The sequence below is a fragment of the Nothobranchius furzeri genome, chromosome 14, assembly GCF_043380555.1.
Source record: "Nothobranchius furzeri strain GRZ-AD chromosome 14, NfurGRZ-RIMD1, whole genome shotgun sequence".
NCBI classification, from domain to species: Eukaryota; Metazoa; Chordata; class Actinopteri; order Cyprinodontiformes; family Nothobranchiidae; genus Nothobranchius; species Nothobranchius furzeri.
Window position 1 is genome coordinate 22,127,321 of NC_091754.1, and position 20,042 is coordinate 22,147,362.

Consider the following 20,042-nt stretch of genomic DNA (forward strand, 5'->3'; position numbering starts at 1 on the left):
TTTAAGCTTATTAAATGAGGACCCAAAACAAATGAATATGTAAATACTGGGAAAAGAAAAAGGAAAATGTGTTTCTGAGTGAACAATAGAACCAAAGTACAATATCTCAGTGCAGTGAAATATTATGTGTGTGTGTGTGTGTGTGTGTGTGTGTGTGTGTGTGTGTGTGTGTGTGTGTGTGTGTGTGTGTGTATTGCCACCCTAGAAAAATGTTTGCCCCTCTTCTGCCACCCCATCAATAATTTTGTAGATCCGCCCCTGGGCACGGTATAAGGGTCGGAGATGTTTAGTCTATTTCTTTTCTGAGTAAATAAAACAATATCTTCGGTTTTAAAATGTGAAGTAAACTCCAACTAAGTAAAATCCATGCCGGTCTCGTTTATTTTGTTTACATTGATGCCTGCCAGCATGGCGCCTACGCTCTGAGAATCACGTGACGTCCGGAGCTCTATAGGCGAAGGGTACAGGTTTAGTGTTTTCAAGAAACTCCTGAAGATCCTGCTCTTCAGAGAGCATCTTCTAAACTAGCACCTTCCCTGCACCAGTCCCCCCTCTACAGTCCACTCCTTTGTTCCCTCCTCTCCATGATTGATGTCAAGTTGTTGTTATTGTTGTTGTTAGCCTCAAGGGCAACATGCCGATTATCACTTGTAAGTCGCTTTGGACAAAAGCGTCTGCTAAATACATAAACAAAACATAATACCCTGACCGACCTGACCCTTTCTTCGACTCAATATTATAACTGCTCAAATGACTTCAATCCAAAGTGTGCCTCTGAAAAAATATAAGTCTAATGGAGGTTTTCCACTATTCAGCATGGTTTGACTCTGCTCTATGCGGTTCAGGCGTTTTATTTATTACAACTGGTAAATTGTTTTAGTGGTAGCAAGTAGCAAGAAATTATCATACGTAAGACAAATCTAGCGTGAGGTTATCTGTACAAGACGCATCAATGGAGGACATGGTAGCAATGTAGAACATTCTGCCTTGTCGTGGCTTTTTGCCAGATTCTGAAAAGAAGAGATGCATAAAAGGCTGCGGACATTAAAGTCAAACACACTGGCTTCAGGACAGAGCCACTGGTTGCTCCAGTCAGAGACAGTTGTTGCATTTCCCGCAGTAAAAGGGGCAGCAACCATGAAATGGAAACGGACGAACAGAGTCAAGCTCTACGTACTAGTGGTAACGATTACTGGTGGCTGCCCACATCCTTTTCCTATTATGACTCAGCTTGTGGACCACAACATACATAAAGACTGAACTAAGATTAGGCAATGTATAAAAAGTGTTCAAGTAATATTTGTTAAATAATGCTTGGTGATATGCATTCAACTACAAACAGAGCCACATTTGTTTCCCTCTACTAAAATAATAGAGGGTGGTACTTTGAACTTGTCCAACAATAGATAATGATTTTGCCCCTGCTGAGAGTGGGTAGCCCTTCACCTATTGATTTGGGAAGATCACCCAAAAGTTTGAAGCTAACATTTGGATGCTAACAAGGAATATGAAAGACACATCTCAGGGAAAGTTTGAAAGATGAAACAAGAGTTGTTGTGAACCAACTATTTTATTGGTCTTCTGAATGTAAAAAGGCCATTTTTGTTTGGGTACGGCTCTATTCTGTCAATGATGATGGTTAGAACGGTGCGTTAGAAATCATTTAGAATTTCCGAGTTGTTTGAAAAAAGTGTCGACTGTGTCTAAAGGTATGGTCGAGACCTTGATTGCCGTATATCACTGGAATCACAATCTTAAGTTTTTAAATGATGTGTATGTATATAGAACAAGTGTAGCAAAGAAGATGCTGATTTGATGTGGAATGTCCCATCCACGACACTAATTCATAGGCAAATATATATATATATATATCGTTCATAAAAAAGGATCGGCGAAGGGCTTGGTCAATCACCAACGGTGGAATTATCCATCCAATTGTCCAACCTTAGACTGAACACAAATTTGGAAGTTTGAGTATTTATATTAAAAAACAGCCTTTTGAAGAGGAGTCTGACAAAAACAGACAAAGTAAAATTTTCAACACAGCTATCATGTCGTCCTCATCGCGTTATTTTTCGAAGTAGAGCCGTTTCTCAACTGAAATTGGTTGAGTAATGAAAAGGGACCATTAAGCTCCAAATTCTGCCTCTTTGGTTTTACTTTGCATCAGAAAAAGTCAAGGATCCCCCCCCCCCCCACCCCAAACCCCACACACACACACATATGGAGATGTAAAATACAGGGGCGGGGCTAAAAAGTGAGAGGATGGGGTGAAATGGGATTCAGTCTTTTTAGTCTTAACTAACCCCTCCCCCCACCTCTTAACCTCTGCATCCACAATCACTCTCTTCACCGACAACTACTGCAGCGTTTCCAACAGCATCAAAACATCAGAGCAGACATAATCAGTGTGTTTGCTCTACTGAACTCTGTACCAGCAAAAATAATAACAGAAATATTACTTATAGAAAACAACCAATCAGACAAGAATTTGGACTCCGGCAGGAGATTTAATTAATCAGTGCATGCTTTTATGCTCAGATGTCATCAGCATCAACTCAAATGTGTTCAAAGCCAGAGTGCTAAGTAGGCCACAGCATGGTATGTGACCCACAAGATGGCTCAATGGCCCATTTTTGTTTCCCCGACCATCTGAAACTCTGCCCGTTGAGGTGGAAACTCAGCCCTCGATAAACAGAAGGAAAGGAACTAAAGCCTTTGGTGTCAGTAACAAGGTGAGGCTTAAAGAGAAAAAAACATCTGACACAAAACACCACTTCTAGAACAATAAAACCCGTTCCTGTTAAAGGAAAGGCTGGATAACTGCTCGGAAAAACAAGTTTTGACAACTACAGGGTGAAATTCACAGGAGAGAAACTAGAATCAGCAGGAACATGAGTTAGTATAACTAAACCAAACTCCCACTATAACTAAAAACTCTAATTATGCTTTTTCAAGTGATCTTTCCGCCCTGAATGTGAGCCAACGGCTGAAGAAATACACTCCACAGACACCTCTAGTGAAAACACCATCAAACCCTGGTGGTTACCTCCAGTGCCAACTTGAGATAGAGGACATAATGTGTGTTAAATTGAGCATGAATGAAGTCTTTTGTTAGCAGGGGGGACTTTTGTTACCCTCTCTTAAGCCTCATTTTCAGCTTGTTTCAGCACAACCTGCATAGGAGCGAAAAACGGATTCACCGTCAGCACCACTAAACGATGCAAAATCAGTGTTTTTACGTTTCTGTGTAAAGTTTCAAGAAAAAAAAGCCCAAGTTTGTGTAATAGATGCATAGTTTTCCCAGTTAAACATCTATAATCTCAACAGATATCAGAGCCTGTTACTAAATAAAAGCTGGAGACTTTCCTTCATAAATCAAAAATAGAAACTTTCCTTTAACATCTCACCTGACACAAAGCACACAAAGAATTACGCTGTTAAAATGAGAGCCTTTAAAGGGGATTTTATTGTGAGAATCTACTAAGCCTTAAGTATTAAGTACAACACAGGATACCACTAAAAAGATTAGCCTGCATGCACAGAGAAAAGCACCTTGGTGTGGTTGCATCTACCTTTAAAGGTTAAGGAAACGTCCAGGAAGAGGCGCCCACCTCCCCCAAAAAGTACTTTTTTGGAATTTTCTCCAGTTCTGAATATTTTTACTCATCAACAAACTTTTAAAAGAATGAACAACCAAAGCAGCATCAGTCACAGATCTGTAGGGAACTATTTTCAGCATCGGATTACTTTGTTGATCTCAGCATTTAGGAAAGCAGAAGAAAGGTAGATTTGCTTTAAAACAACTCACAGAGCACATGTTCTTCATAATAACGCTTTAGAGACAAATGCTGATTGTTTGCATTAAATCTCAACACTCCACCCCTAAAATGCTCATTTAAAGCGCTCACATACAGCGATATCTAATTTTGGTTCGGCATTCTCTAATCCAGAACACTAACTCAGACCGTAGAGTTTAAATTGAGATTATAAGGAAGGTAATCCTTTAAATATCAGTGTTTGGCTATTTTTAACTCTCTTACGAGCTTGTTGATCTCCACCTATCGTCTTATCCTTCAATCATCATAATAAATATCCAAATGTCAGAAGGAAGAAACGTCAGAAAAACACCACAACAGTAAAGAAAATCTGAGACAATTTAAAGAGAGCAGAAACCAGTGAACGGGCACCAAACTAGAGGAGCACTCACTCACATCACTCTAAAAGGATTCCTTCAATTTCATCCATGCATGCAACATTCAGTTGCCATGCCAACCTGCAACTAATCTGCTATAGCCGTGCTGGAAATGGAAAACGCTTGCCGGCTGCACTGCAGTAATGATGGTTCCCATGTTGCAGTAATAAAAAATGAGACAAGGCGGCAGCTCACCGAGATGTCAAAAAGCTCCTCCGTGTCGTCCAACATGCGGACCCTGATGGTGACGTGGCGTCCGGAGGGCATGGCTGGAGGCTTGTGCGTTGGGTCCAATGTACTGATGCCAAGAGTCTCGGGGGCTCCGAGACGCTGACCTGCTCCAGGGGAGCTCAACTCTTGGTCTGGCTCGGCCATGGCTGGCTGCGCTGTTCAACACTGAGCCTGCACCGAAATGAAAACACAAAACAGACGTTAAAATGGTTTGGAAGTTGTAATTAATCATTGTAACAGTAACATAGGATTAAAACAGCATGAAGAATGCATTAATGTCCAGAAAACAGGCTGCTCGGCATTCCTCATCACACAGAGTAATTGCAAACTCAGTATTTGCACTCAGTACTAATGGCTGATAATTGTTGCCAGCAGGAGACTCAATTACTGTGAAAAAACCCTAGTATGTTCTTGATTTCAAAGTGCAGGTCAGGCTTAATGTATTTAGACAAATGAATCAGAAGGCTGGAGAGTAAAATCAAAGAGTCGCTTCAGTGCCAATTGACTGGGATACATACGAAAGGGCAAAGACGAACAGTCAGGCTACAAATGGGATTTAATAAAGGTCTCAGAGTTACACAAGTCCAAAAAAAGAGGAAAAATATTTAAATTGAATAATGTTAAAATTAGTTTTTTTACAACCTGTATTTCTTTCTTCCAATCTCATCCTCAAGAGACAAAAAAGAACAACAATTTTTCATAAAAGGTTTGGGAGTCTGAGGAATGATATCCACCAATTACATTTACAGTTACATGTACCTAGGGTCAAACCAATTGTAAGACACCTTGGCTGGCGGGGTCCAGATTTATCCACATCCACATCTTAAGGCCAAATAAGTCACAGCAAAGCGGCAGTGCTGTCCATAGGGATGTACGTTTTTCAAATTTTCTTTAGCCGGTTACTGACGCCCCTTAACGGTTAATAGCCGAATTCCATGCTGTAGTTCTTTTTTTTAAACACGGAGCAGTTTTGTTTACCTGTTTTCCCGCTACGTTTCGTTTGCGGCTGCAAACTTCCTCAGGCTGACGTGTTTAAAAAAAGAACTACAGCATGGAATTAGAGATACGACACAGCAAGAACACACCTAAGATGGTTAATAGCCGGTTAACTGGAAACCAACCCTCCCAGATGCACACAGACATTTTCCCTCGCTCTATAAATAATAATGCTTTTCCCGTCTACTCTTTTGTATATAATTCTGACACACACAACTTAAGTCCTACGCCCGTTACATTTATGAACAAGTAGTAAACAGAGTGTGGGATGACAGCTGAAATGTCCGTCAGACTCAGAAATTGTTGCGCAACGGACCGATTAGCATCAAATACACAGCGCTGCTTGTGATTGCTTGCTTATGAGCGCATTCTGGAGGTCATGGTATTTTTTTTAAAGCACTTTAGTTTACTTACATTGAACTAAACCCCAGGGAGACGCTGTCAGAGGAGCCCCAACCCCCCTCCCGAGAGGCGCAAAGGATTACACCAGGAGCCACAACCAGCAGCCACCAGAGCCCCGGGAGATAGCATGCAGCCGCCCACCCCAGAGCTGGCCGAGCGCAGAACACAGCGGCCTGGGACCCAAGGGCAACCAACCCTGCTGGGGACCCGACAGAGCCCAGGGATCCAGACCCTACCAGGCAGCCCCCGCAATTGTTCTTAAGTCGGTTTGCAGAAAAAGGCCATGAGGTTTCCACATGAAACTTGTCGAATTTCATTGGCTATCTGATGGCCCACCTATAAGCTGCATACATGCAAGGTTTTTCCTGCGTTCAGATTTGCGTGGCAGTTGCCTCCATCTATTTTTGTGCCGCCCCAGCCTGATTTCACTCTGCCCGCAGCTATATGGATGTTATTTTACTGCAGAAGCAGCGTTGTGCCACTATAGGGGCACTGTAACAGCTGTGGTGCACTGAAAAGCGCTACAACCGCTGCAGAAAAAGATCAAAATTGAGCACCTGCCCCTTTTTTCCGAAGTGCCCAAAGTGCCCTTTTTCCGGTCGTTCGTCAGATTTTACCGTACAAAACTGTTATACTGTGATACATATCAGGCACTAGGACCATGCGGAGGCAGCCGCCTCAAACTGAAGCCTATTTTCCCTTAGACCCACCTCCAAGCTCACTGATTGGCTCTGCCGCATCATACTAACGTGTGATTGGTTTTCTCTGCTGTCGCTCTACCTTGCAGCCATGGAGACGACAGACCAGTGTTTTGCCTGCGGGCAGGAGTCTGCGTTCATCTACCTGTAAGTTTTTTTCTGCCTGCTTCAGGTCAGCTAGATGGATTTTAATATCAGAGCTTTTGTTTACGTGCCTTTGAGTCCGTGGTTAGTGTGTGTGGAGCAGTGAGGTAGCTGCATGACTAGGACAGAAAATGGGACATGAGGGAGACTTCTCCTGAAGTGTTGAAGAAACGCACAACAAAGAATCACAGATGTTTCTCACTCTAGATTCTCCGGGTCATAACTTCTGAATTACTAATCGGATAAAAATAATTCAAACAATTTCTAAAAGTACATAAAACGAGTTTTTCAATGATGTAATTCACGTTACTTCAAAAATCGCTATTAGAGGGAAACCAGCTTTGCAGCGTCACAGAAAGAAATGGAGCAAACCGCGACGGGAGAGCAGAGAACCAAAGGGAGGAGATAGTCTGATCATCTCCATCAGCAACTTTTATAAAGTTATGGAAAAGTCACAAATAAAATCCACCTGATTGGTCAGGTGTCCCAGAAGGCTGTTTGTGTAGATGGTGACATGAGGAGGGACAGATTACAGTCACACTGGTTTATTGAATACTCAACTGTTTACTAAATGGAAGATTCAGCTTCATTCCAGCATTATTTAAAGTTAAACTAAGTATTTATTAAGCTGAAAATATATTATCAGTGCAGAATTTTATTAGTTGACTTTTTGTAATGAAATGTTTAGATTTAACCATTTATTTGGCTTATTGATCTTTATAATGCTGGTAGAACTGTAGCTACAGTTGTGATGTAGCCTATGAGTGTTATTTTATGATACCTAGTTTTTATTATCCCGTTCTCTGGATCAGAGCATAGACCTGTGGTCACGAACAGTCATTAAACTAGTAATCACGAGGCCAGGGGTCACACTGTTTTCTGAGTGTTTGCAGTTCTGAGTTTAAATACCGTAGTTCTTTTGAAATAGTTTGCTCAAGCCATTTAGAAGTTCCTGTTTAGTAATAAATGTAAAGAAAATTCAAAACTGTTTTTTTTTTTCATTTAAGCTGCAGTTTTACGGACTTCAATAAACATAAACACTAAATACAAACCAGACACTGAAAGCTGAGGTTGTTCTGGAAAAAGGAGCAGAGTTACAAACATTTTGCACTTTTAAAGCCATAAAACAAAAAACAAAAAATAAACCTGTTATATTTATGGTCATAAGAGGGTTAACCGTGATAAATTTTCCACCTCCCACAAAGAGATGGTAAAAGTGAATGTGAGCATACCGTAAATCCTCTAATACAGGCCCGGGCCTGTATTTGACTCAAGCTCATCAAGCTCCAGGCCTTTATTGGAAGGAGGGCCAGTATTAGACGCAGGCCTCTATTTCTATTTGAGCAAAATGAACTAATGGTTCGCTGGAGTTTTTGACAATTAAAAGTGCGCCCACATTTTCAAAGTTAAACACATTTCTTTTAACAACGGTAGTTTCTGTTTCAGCCCTCTCCCCCCTCCCCCTGCTTCAGCCCTCTCCCCCCTCCCCCTGCGCAGCAGCCGCAAACTCACTGATGCGCCTGCAGCCTCTCGGAGTTCCTGCTGCTCTAAACATTAAAATAATTATTTCATTTTCTGTTCCTCACTTCTGATGACCTTCAGTGGTGTCTGTTTGTTGCAACAGCAGCTACAAAAACTAACTTGTTTTTATTTGACTATTTTTCTGTCCTGTCTGTTTATTATCTTCCTGCATCTCCTCTCAATCCTAAAGAAAAACTGCTGCCTGGGTTCATATATATTCACCTCATGAGTTACCTTTGAACTGCAGTTCTAAAAGATCTACCGACCGCAAAAACAGCGGAGCGCTCGCTGTTTGGCGGCCGTATCAGTGATCAGTGCGTCGGAGGACAAGGTGATGCCCGCAGCGCCCCGCTCCACAGCATGCAGCGAAACGCATCAGGCGCGAATAAAAGACAGAAAACATTAAAGGAAATGAAATGACATGAACGATCGCGTGTTAAATTAGTTTTTGAGGTGGTGACACCTGATTGTTACTGTGGCCGTGCTCAGGAGGCAGATCTACCGACCGCGAAAACAGCGGAGCGCTCCCTGCTTGCCGGCCGCATCAGTGATCTGTGCGTCGGAGGACAAGTTGATGCGCCCCGCTCCACAGCAGCGATACACTTCAGGCGCAAATAAAAGACAGAAAACATTAAAGGAAATGAACCGACATGAACGATCGCGTGTCAGTACCTACGGTCCGGCACAGCGCGTTGCTGATCACAGAGAATGTGATCATACGATAATTCAATAGGGAGCGTGGATTCACAGACGCGGAAGTGATAGCGTCGGTGAAACGCCGGCTGCTCTAGGAAACCCCCGAGCGTTCGAGCGTCAACGAAGTGACACGGAAATGCCGGGCTTTCCAGAAGTAAGTAAGATAACTTACTATGAGCTGATAGTTCGTTGGATTGATTGGTAGGTTGGAAACTCTGATCATGAATCTGAAGAAATGATGACTGAGCTGGAAAGGCGACTTCCGTTTATAGCCGTGGTTTGTGACGTAGGTGCGACGTGGAGGGAATCCCCGCGAGGGGCATGCTGGGAGTCCCTACTTCGCAGATTTTCACCTATCACGGCCAGGTCTGGAACGCATCTACCGCGATAAACGAGGGATTACTGTAGTTCATACACCCCCTACTGCTGCTCTCCAGAGTGTTCTGCAGCATAATCAGCACGTTCTCTTTGAACTTGATAGTGTAATGACCTGGCTGGGGTTGTAAGCCAGGTGCATTCTGGGTATTGTGTTATATGTGTTTCCTATCGTTCTGCTAGTTCCTATGTGCTGATTTGCTTGTTGTGTGAGTGTTATGTAAGCCACAGGGAAGGTGATGTGTGTTCTGTGGAGTGGGTTGAATTAGCATGGTTAACTGACACCGTGACTCTGTGTGGTAGGAGCGTGATAGAGGATCGTGTCTGTAGCGTTACAAAGCATTGAAGAAAAAGCCTAATAAAGGTCTGCGTGAACCCCTGCTGCCTCCTGCTGGTTGATTTGGGGACTATAACCCTGCCGCTGGGACGCTCATACTTGCTTGTTACCACATTCCATCCGGCCACAATAAGAGACCGGCCATTATTTGCCTCCGCTGACTCCGACACCGGCCAATATTGGAGACCCGGCCTTTAATTGAATACCGGCCTGTATTAGAGGATTTACGGTAATTATATACCTTTTATGACTTTATTATGTATTTTTTTTTATTATTGGCTATTACTCCAAAGAGTTCAGATGAAGGCAAGTGGACTTCTTTGGTTTCTTTAAAACGTTTCACTTCTCCTCTGAGGAGCTTTGTCAGTTCGAACTGGAATATCGGAGAGCCAAGCTTATAAGCTGTAGCTGTCTGTTGTTATTTAACGAATAGAAACTACTCTGAGTACCCCGCCTCTCCATATCCTGATGAGTCGTTAGCATCTATTGAAAGGGAGTTGTTGTGTTGACTAGATGCAGGAAGGTGTGACCTAGACTGAAACTGCTTAGGAATGAGATCCAAAGCTGCATTATAGGTGCTGGAAAGGTGAAATCTAAGCCCCGCCCCTATTTAAAGTGGGTTTTCCATGTTTGACTAAGCAAACATGCTTCATAGCTTCTTTTACTCCTCTCCCCATCAATTTCCCTGTCCAGAATGTGGACTTTGTTATCTTCAAAGTTGTGTCCCTTGTCCTTCAGGTGAAGGTGGACTGCAGAGTTTTGACCTGAAGAGGTGGCTCTCCTGTGTTGTGTTATGTTCTTGTGTAATTGTTGTTTAGTTTCTCTAATGTAAACACCTGGACAGTCCTCACTACACTGGACTGCATAAACAATGCCACTGAGCTTCTGTTTGGGTGTTTTGTCTTTAGGATTGACCAGTTTCTGTCTGAGGGTGCTGTTGGGTTTAAAGTTTACTGGGATGTTGTGTTTGGAGAAGATCTCTGAGACTCCTGCCACGTATGGGATGGTGGTGCCTTTGTGTAAAGGGTGTTGTTGTTAGGTTGGTAGCAGAGCTCTCATGTTTAGTGTTAAGTTCAGTGAGAACATGGAATGGGATCAAGAATTTTCTACTGACAGGAAAAAGATCTCAGCTAACATAGCTGTAGATCACACTGGATAATTTTCTGTGGTGCATTTGTTTTACTACCTCTTACTAGAGCTTTCTTTAGTAGGCACAAAATATCTTTGGTTGTACACATGTGCAATAGCAATAAATTATCTTGAATACTGTTAAATGTACTTCCTGAATGAGTGACCTTTTCAGGCTAAAATAACAAAATGACAAATACAGACAGAAGGACGACTTATTTCTTCTTTTATTATGCATTGCATCACCACCTGGTATCAGAACAGGACTCAGTATTGGAAGATAATCAAAAATCAAACAACTTGGACTCGGATCAGGGGTAAAAATGTGGTTGTAACAGCTCTAGATATAAGTCAGCTTTAAAAACTAAAACTATTATTTATGAACTAACATTAACACTTATGACACTAATTGATATATTTTTATTATGTTGTTTGAACCCAAGGGTCTCATTATCTGAATTTTCTAACTTGTTGGATTGCTCTATAAGTGCCCCCTTTTTTTTTTACTTTCAGCACCCGCCCCGCCAAAGGTCTCTGTACGGCCCTGCTCAAGACTAATCATTGGCATTAAAATGTTTGCCCTTAAACAAAAGGGCTCAGCCAATCGCCAAATTATTTGTCCAATCGCCATTAACTGTCGGGACCCAATGACTGTAAAAGACGAGACCCTCCGGTTACTTGGCCCGGCCTGGCCCGGTCTTGCTTTGATCGGTTTGCCCCTGAACAACCAGGTTTCATTCACACCATCGACATATAAATATATGGAAAATGGGTTTCCATAAGACTCCAATAACATGTTTTTGAGGGAAAATGGGAGGTGGCCACCACCACCATTTTGACCGTGTCACAGGTTCCGTCAAGCCCAGACAATTCCACAAAAGGGAAGAGAGGGGGAGCTGAGGGTGGGGCTGTAAGGCTGGGATCAAATGACGACACCCGTCGAACTAGCTACAAGCTAACCTGAAGCTAACCCAAAGCTAACGCGGAGGTGGGAGCTAAGCTAACAGAGGTAGCAACCTAGCTACAACCAGAGTTAACTGTGCACAACACCAGAGCTTCTGAGTCAGATACGCCGGGCTGACTGCTGGGTAAAACCGGGTGGAAGACAGAGGTCTCCCGAGAGCTTCACAAGCCGGCAGCCGCACAGCAGACAAGTGCCGCTGCGATCAGAGATGCGCAGAGCTGCCGCTGGGGAGAACTAGGTGGAAGACATCTGTTTCCATCCGAGAGTTCCACAAGCCGGCAGCCGACAAGCGCCGCTGCGGTCAGAGCTGCAGGGAGGGGACCATATGGATAGTTGGAACCCAGCTCCACCAACGTGTTATATTTCAACCCATTTTCTAAAGTGCAGCATTATGTTAAATGCACTGGGTTTTACCCTATTACATTCAAGTTTCATGGTTAAACAGTACATGTTAAAATCTAAGCTCAGCTCGGTGGTGACCTAAAATACATAAATATAATTTTCCTTCAAAAGATTTAAGTGGAGACTCCTTGGATGCTCTATTTGTGCATTTAATATCACAGCAAGTCATTTTGTCCAACAATTGCACAAATAATATCCAAAAAAGAATACACAAATACCACAACTACTGGTCTAATTTCAGAGACTAAAAATCCTGGAACAGTTTCCAGGCCAGACCGAGGCTCTACTGAGGCCTTTCCACGGAGTTAGCTCTGTGGTCACGTGGGTCTGATGCTCATTAATTATACAGAATTTTAGGCTTTTAATACACTTAAACAGAAGAGTGAGAAAAAAATTCACCCCCCTCAGAGTTGTCATGAGTGTAAACTAGATCATTTAAACCAAAACCATGTTATGGAACCAGGCTGTAAACATGTTTATTTCTGCTGTGAAATTGGTAATTTTAACATGGGAGTCAATGAGGATTTGCTCGCTTCTGACACCAGCCCCCAGCGGATGAGGGTGGAACTGCAATTTATTTCATTTCCGCATTGGCCTCAATTTCAGACCCGCATTGTGGGGGCTTGGTTCACATCACAATGTCTGTGGTTCACAAAGTCTTCTCTGGAGGGTGGATGTCTTTGAGCATGTGAAGCGGGGCAAAAGATGCATGGAGAAGTCTTTGGTGTCTTCCTTAAGTTAGTAAACAAAAGCAGCCATGAGCAGTGTGGCTTTGGATACTCTGATATGAAGCACACAGCTTCCCATTCTCTCACTGAGCAGTGGTGTTGCACAGCAGTCTGCCCTCCCTCGGCTGGAGCAGCAGGTCTGACCTGCAGTCAGAGAAGATGTTCACCCCACTGCATCCAAACTGATAATCAATCGCGCAAGTGGGAAGCTGCCGCTGGCTGATCCCACCCGCCAATTAGAAGTCTCCACTAGTAAGTAGGCGTGAACTTTAGCTGGCCAGTCAGTCCATAGTGGGTGTGTTAGGTCGACTGAACATGAAGCGGACAGCTGGAGAGCAGTTCCAAAAGGACTGCCGGCCGAGCACGAAAAACACACAGATAATGGGCTCGACACACAAGAGGCGACATCTCCTCTCCTCCTTTCATTTTCAATGAGACGTGCACGACAAAGTGGTGATCATGGTCCTCCCTCCTGCTGAGCGACACACGAAAAAATTACATGTGAAATTTTGTGCTCGTGCATGTGTGGTGCACAGGCGAGCCAGCGGCGCAATACCAGAAAGTTGAGAAAATTTCGACTTTTCTTCGGTGTCGCTTGGACAAACACCAATCAGTGGAGGTTGATTGACCAATGAGCAGACAGCACGCTTCTCAATACATTTTTGGGCAAACATGAAGGAAAAACTGAGGAAAAGTGAATACATTTCAAGTCGGATTTCCCAGAGCTTTACAACGTTTCTACAAAAGAATATAGAGATCGTCACAAAAAGGCAGCGGCATGGGAAACTGTCGTGAGTTGATTGTTGGTGTGGTCTCACATTCACCATTTATTTTCCTGTTTGTAATATGGGATGAACCCATTCACGTATTTTTCTTCTCTTATAAGTAGACTAGGTGCGGAGGTGACACTGGGAGCCAGTTTTTATGACCATAAAAACACCTGATGTATTTTGGGGAAATGATGAGTTTCAGAGTCTTATCTTTATACTCAGCTAACTATTGTGTTGTTCCCTGTTGCGGACCAGTCATGTTTCATGTGGGGAAGTCCTCTAAAGTAGAAGCAAAAAAAACAAACACTCAACTTCCTTCAAGGCAAGGCTTAGGTCTAGTCCACACGTAGCCGGGTTTTTTGAAAACGAATATCCGCCCCTCCAAAAACTTGCATCCACACCACCGCGTTTTAAAAACAAACTCCGTCCACAAGTACCCGGATAAATACATTGTTAAGGACATGCCAGACCTGTAGGCGGCAGTACTTCCCCCGTTCTTAACCTCGTCCTTCGTCTGTGGTCTTCCGCAAGGAGCAGTAATTCCGCTTGCAAAAACAAACAAGCAAAAAGCGCTTGGACAATTGATAAAGCGAGCGCAGCTCTGAGGGCATCCATGCTGTCGGCTAGTGTAAAAACAGGTCGCGCACGTGATGTCAGCATTTTTTTGTCGTGTAAAGTGACGTTGCGGACCTTAAAACTCCGGTTTTGTCTGTCCACACGCAGACACCCAAAACGGAGAAAACGCAGATCTTCACTTTGGCCGGAGTTTTTAAAAAGATCCGTTTTCGTGTGAAAAAACTCCGTTTTCGTGTGGATGACAGGCCAAAACGTAGAAAAATATCTACGTTTTGGCAGATCCCCGGCTACGTGTGGACAGGGCCTTAGTTAAACATTTCTGTAGCCAAAAAATGTCAGTTGGTGAATTTGTTGTCTTATAACTTTGCTTTTCAACTTAAATTTAAATGTTTCCATCATTTGAAAAGGACACTGAGAAAATCTGGATTTTCCTAACGTGCGTGTTTTCACTAGATGGGTTCTTATAGGGTGACATCCAAGCTGGCCACACACACACACTCCATCTGTATATGCACAACAAGATCCCTTCAAGGCCCACGATTAGCAGTCCATCACACATTCCAGCACATCCATGTCATCCGGAGACTTTAAAGCAGTCGTTCAGCCGCTGCAGAGGTGACTGACTGCTGCCAAGTTTGAGCCGAACGCTGAAGCAGGCGTTTCGAACCAGTGGATAATGTAATTATGTAGAGTATTTGTAGAAAATTGGCCAAGGGCAGCGGATACACTAAACTGTCATTTTGGCTGGACTGATGTTTAAAACAGACATATAAAGTTTCCAGTCAAACACAGCACACGAGCCGAGAGCGGTGAATAAAAAAGATACTATAGATATTTTATAATTAGGGCTGAGCAATATGGAAAAAACAGAAACATCAAGAAGTTACCCAACCCTTCTGTTCCTTATTGTCAGTAACTGAAATATAATTTTCCATTGTTCTAGTCCAGCTTTTTTTCTTATAAACTGACTAAAAAATTATGTATTTCATTTTAAAGGGGGTATATTATGCAAAACTCACCTTATGCATCCATTTGTGCTGACATGCGGGTCTACTACCTCTAGAATCAACTCAAACGTAAAACAAAAACTGCCCATTCGTTTTATTAATATTTGGTTTCAGGAATTAAGTGCCTAAAATAAGCCGTTTAAAAAAAGTCCCTGTTAATGGTGACACCAACAGGGAAATTAGCATAATATGTTGATGCTGGAGGAGCAGTGGCTCCACTTTGGGCCCCTCTCGGATATCAGAGCATCTCAGCTTATAGCAGCCAATCGGGATACTTGGGGATGGCCAGCTCCAGGTTTTTTTCTTAAAGTGACAGGGCCCTGAAACATTCTGGAAGGTACTGAAAATGTCAAGAATAAACCTGCTGAAATCACTCCATGTGAGAGGGATTTTGTTCAAAGGACTTTGTAAAAATGTTTTTATGAACCACTGAACAATTTTAACATCATAATGTGTCTCCTTTAAGTAATGGTCTTGTCCTGTCTCTCGTCTTCTTCCGTCTATCTGGGTCTGGGTCGCGGGGGCAGCATCCCAACTAGGAAGTTCCAGAGCGTCCTCTCCCCCGCCACCTACATTAGCTCCTCTGGTAGGACCCTGAGGCGAGTTTCGAGATGTACTTTCTCCAACGTGTCCTGGGTCGACCTGGGGCCCTCCTGCCACCAGCACGTGCCTGAAACACCTCCCTGAGAAGGTGTCCAGGAGGCATCCTAACAAGATGCCCCAACCACCTCAACTCTTGATATGGAGGAGCAGCGGCTCTACTCAGAGACTCTCCCGAATGTCTGAGCTCCTCACCCTATCCCTAAGGCTGAGCCCAGCCACCCCGCGGGGAAAACTAATTTCGGCCGCTTGTATCCGCAATCTTGTTCTTTCGGTCATTACTCAAAGCTCATAACCACAGGTGAGGACTGGGCGGTAGACCGACTGGTAAATCAGGAGCCTTGCTTTCCGGCTTAGCTCCTTCTTCACCACAACAAACCGGTTCAGCATCTGCATCACGACAGACGCTCCCCCAATCCATCACTCGTGAACAAGACTCTGTGATACTTGAACTCCTCCACTTAAGGCAGGACCTCTCTCCCAACCCGGAGTTGGCAAGCCGCCCTTATCCGGTTACGGTTTCGATTTAAAATATTTGATTCTTAGTTGACAGTTATCAGGAAATGTCTTTTTTATATGCAAAATTCAAAACATTCACACTCAAATGAGATGAAATCCAACCAAAAATAGCACCAGCTGGTTTTCAGAGCACATTGTATCATTTGCACCCGCCTGTTTACTGTCATCACAGAGCAGTGAGAGCAAATATCTGTGTTTTCCAGCTGCAAACAGACAAACTCACCATTGGGTTGATTAAACCAAGACCCACTACTGTCAGTGGGGTCATGAATGAGAAAAAGGGTATTTTTAATTAACATTTTTAATTAAAACCTGGTATTTTATGACCTTGTTGTTGGAGCCTTGATTGAAAAGCTGAAAAGTTGGACCCCTTATCCACACAGTGTCCCACATCGACTTGATTACTGCCAACTGTGCCAGATCGAGTCCGTAAATTCCCGTCCTGCATGACCTGCACATGCGTGGCTCGAAACCGGACACTCTTTAAACAAAGCGCTAGTGAAACAGTGTAAGAGTAGACAGTGATTATTTCAGCCAACACATGCCCTCCACCCCTCCCTCCCCCTTACACACACATAGTATCATGAATCAAGCAGTCATGAGTGCGTGTGTCACTGTGAATGGGTAACTCAGGGCCAAACACACACACACACACACACACGCACACGCACACACACCAGTTGTGCAGATCCTGTTCCCAGAGTGGCCCAGTGTACAATACCAGAGGGACGTTTACAGACTCCTGAGTGTTTCACCCCTGCCTTTGAACTATTCTGCTAGAAATTCCCCACATGTGCTCAACGTGGAGCTGGGTTTTATTAACAGTGGCTCCTCTGTGTGCAGGGGCCCCTCAGCTGGGGCCTTCTGCTGCACAGCTGGAAGCCTTTAGTGACAGCTGAAGGGCCACAGGCTTGGCTACCTGAGAGAAGCTCCATGAAAACAACAAAAACTCAATCTGCTCTGTAATTCAGCCACAGGTCGCAGGGTGTGGCAGGTTGTGCTGAAGTTCTCCTGTGTTCCTGATAGGGTCACGTGTGTCTAGGAAGTGAAAAGGAATGCCAACTTGCATGCATGATGGAGTTTCTGCAAAATTAGGTGTAAAAAAAATATGCTGAGGAATGAAAAAGAAAATCCGACACTTGGAGCGGTGCTTCCTGACATGTTTTTGAGGTAATGTGGGTTAATGGAGCAGGCAGCTGTAATCATCATCAGCAGGTAGGGTTCTGCTCGGACTCACCTGGACGCTATGGAAGCTGTTTATATAAAACCTCACGCTTCCTGGAGGTCATTTAAATGCAGCTGGGAGGCATAAATCATATTTACAGCAACGAAACCTGACTGCAGCGTCTGCTGAGAAAATTAGTAAGATGCAACCAACCCTCTCACTCACTCGCTCTCTCTCTACAGGACCGATGACAGTCATTCTTTCATCAGAAATCCACAACAACACGGGGAAACACTCCCAAGACTTAACCTTAATCTCCTCAAACAAGTTGAATCACTTCCCATCTTAGAGCACACTGACTGAAGGAGGACTGCTGCTTACCCCCTCTTCTTCTTTCCTAATGCGAGCTTCTTCCAAGTGTTTCCCACAGCTGAATAGAGCTCCTACATCCACGTTCAACCGTAGAAGAAGAATAAACCCCGGTTGGGTTTTAAACACAGCTCGCTGCGGACAGGAGGCTTCCTCCGGTCGCCATGGCGGACGACTGAGCCGCGGAGAGACGGATTACACAGCAGCTCCTCTCCCCTTCAATGAAGGAGGTGCAGCACCTCTACCTTCGCTACAGCGCAAGGACGCAGAGGTGCAACAGCACCACCCAGCGGCCGCTTCTAGAACTACAGCCACACATCCGAACGTGGTGCGTTCATGGAACGAAACTAAAACTTCTTTTTTTTACGAGAAAAGTAAGTATTTTACAGAAAATCGCAAATTTCCCTTAACTTGTAAATGTAGTGTATTTATATTTGAACAAAGCTTTTTACACATCAAATAAAAACTAATTCAATCTAGAAAAAATGTCAAATTTTAATAAATACTTTGTTCAAAATTGTTTATTTGTTTATTTAGTTGTTTATTTTTTTGCTTTTAACATGTGATCATAATGATTTTATTGTTGCGTAACTAATGATGTATCTTACTGAATAATAATGAACACAAATCTAACCAGAATCCTGTGTCAGTAAATTTATGTAATGCATTTTCAGAGTTTATTGGGACTTTATCTAAGCTCTGCAGAAACATGAATTTATTTTTGCTTTTCCTAATGTTAAATGGTTTTATAATAAAATGTACACTATTAAAATTATATTTATTATTATTCTTTCACACAAGTTCTTCTATAATATTAATATTTTTTGCTCTTATTTTCACTAAAGTGACAGTAAAATATCAAAAAGTGAAATCTTATGACGTCATTCCATGCTAACATGACCAAATTATTCATGCAATCACATCACACAACACAACAGTTACTTTTAAAGAATATTTCAACGGAACATTACGTTGTGTGTTGGACTGGAGTAGTGGGAAAGAGGAGGAATGGAAGGGGGGCGGGGGAGTGGTCGTGTCTGTGTGTGGTCTGTTCCTTAAGCAAACTTTTCTGATTTGTTCACCCTGACTTTTAGGTCAAGACTGGCAACAAAACATCATTTCTAGACAACACTCAGGTGCATTCTTCCTGCACAAAAAGTTCATTCATATTTTATTACAAAATAATGCCTTTTTAGTCAGGGTCCACTGGAGGGTGCTTTGGCTTGCAGCAAATTAAGTGAAAAAGTTTAAACTTGCTTGATTTGCAAATAAAAGCATCAAGATTGGGTAAAAATCTGCCACAAAAGCACCACTTCTGTCATTTGACCACGCAGATTTATGTTTAACTTAAAAAAAAACAATTTGCGCAAATTACAACCTAAAATTTATTCAGTGAAGTATGTGCCTACAAGCAATGTCAGAGTCAGTTAGATTGTGACAAAGCAGGTCCCTGAACAGACTTGTAAAGACGGCACACCCAGGGTTTATTTGCATGTCTTCATGCAGCTCGTCTTCTTTTTTCTGTGTCTGGTATTTAGTCTTTTTGTCTCTTTGCTGTTGTTTTGCATCTCTGTGTCCCCTTTGTCACTGGCATTCATGTCTTTGGAGACATGTCTCTTTGTCTCAGATATGCATCTTTTGAAATCTCTTGGCTTTCCTACGTTTGCAGTTGCTTTAAACATTGTTTTGTTGTCCCACTGACTCTTATGTCCTGCAACTAATAAGACGTTATTATGTTCATGCAATGTTCTTTATTCCTCGTCTCCATTTTTTATTGGGGCTATTTGGCTCAGATGTGTGCCTCCGCAACACCCCTTCCTTAGTCATCTCTTTTCATGTTGCTGCTCACCCACCTTCCCTCACTGGCAGGAAGACGTGTCTCCTACGCTTTACTTGAGTGGGACCAAAGATGGCGTCTTGGCAGCGCCACAGGGCCCTCTGGAGCTGCTGTGTGCTGAGCTAAAGATGCCGGCGAGAGCGTGAAAATGAATGTGAGCTGAAGAGAGGAAAGAAAAGAAAATGGATCAGAGACAATGCTGGTTTGGATTAGTTATGTAAGCAATCAATATCTGGTGCCATGTTCTCTTATCCACTTATGTAATAGTGAATGGAATCAATTTAACTTCACGCTGATCACCATATAGGATGGGAAAAATCTGAATCCTAGGAGCTAGCTGCTCATTTACATATTTGACTACTAATACAAATAAAAAGGGTAT

General features: G+C 43.0%; 1 protein-coding gene across 3 annotated transcripts in view; it reads right to left on the reverse strand.

Moving 5' to 3' along the window:
• LOC107389973 (FERM, ARHGEF and pleckstrin domain-containing protein 1) overlaps positions 1 to 18,057 on the reverse strand; it is an 84,617-nt gene extending 66,560 nt beyond the window's left edge. For 2 of the 3 annotated variants that reach the window (XM_015966424.3, XM_015966422.3), the window contains exons 1-2: positions 17,836 to 18,056; positions 4,391 to 4,597 (exon numbers count right to left, since the gene is read on the reverse strand). In XM_015966424.3, the coding sequence (XP_015821910.1) occupies positions 4,391 to 4,570 (180 nt within the window). In that variant the 5' untranslated portion in view covers positions 4,571 to 4,597; positions 17,836 to 18,056. Of the gene's footprint in view, positions 1 to 4,390; positions 4,598 to 17,835 lie in introns of all 3 variants that reach the window. The other variant, XM_015966423.3, reaches the window with a different exon arrangement.
• Between the last annotated feature and the right edge of the window lie 1,985 nt (positions 18,058 to 20,042).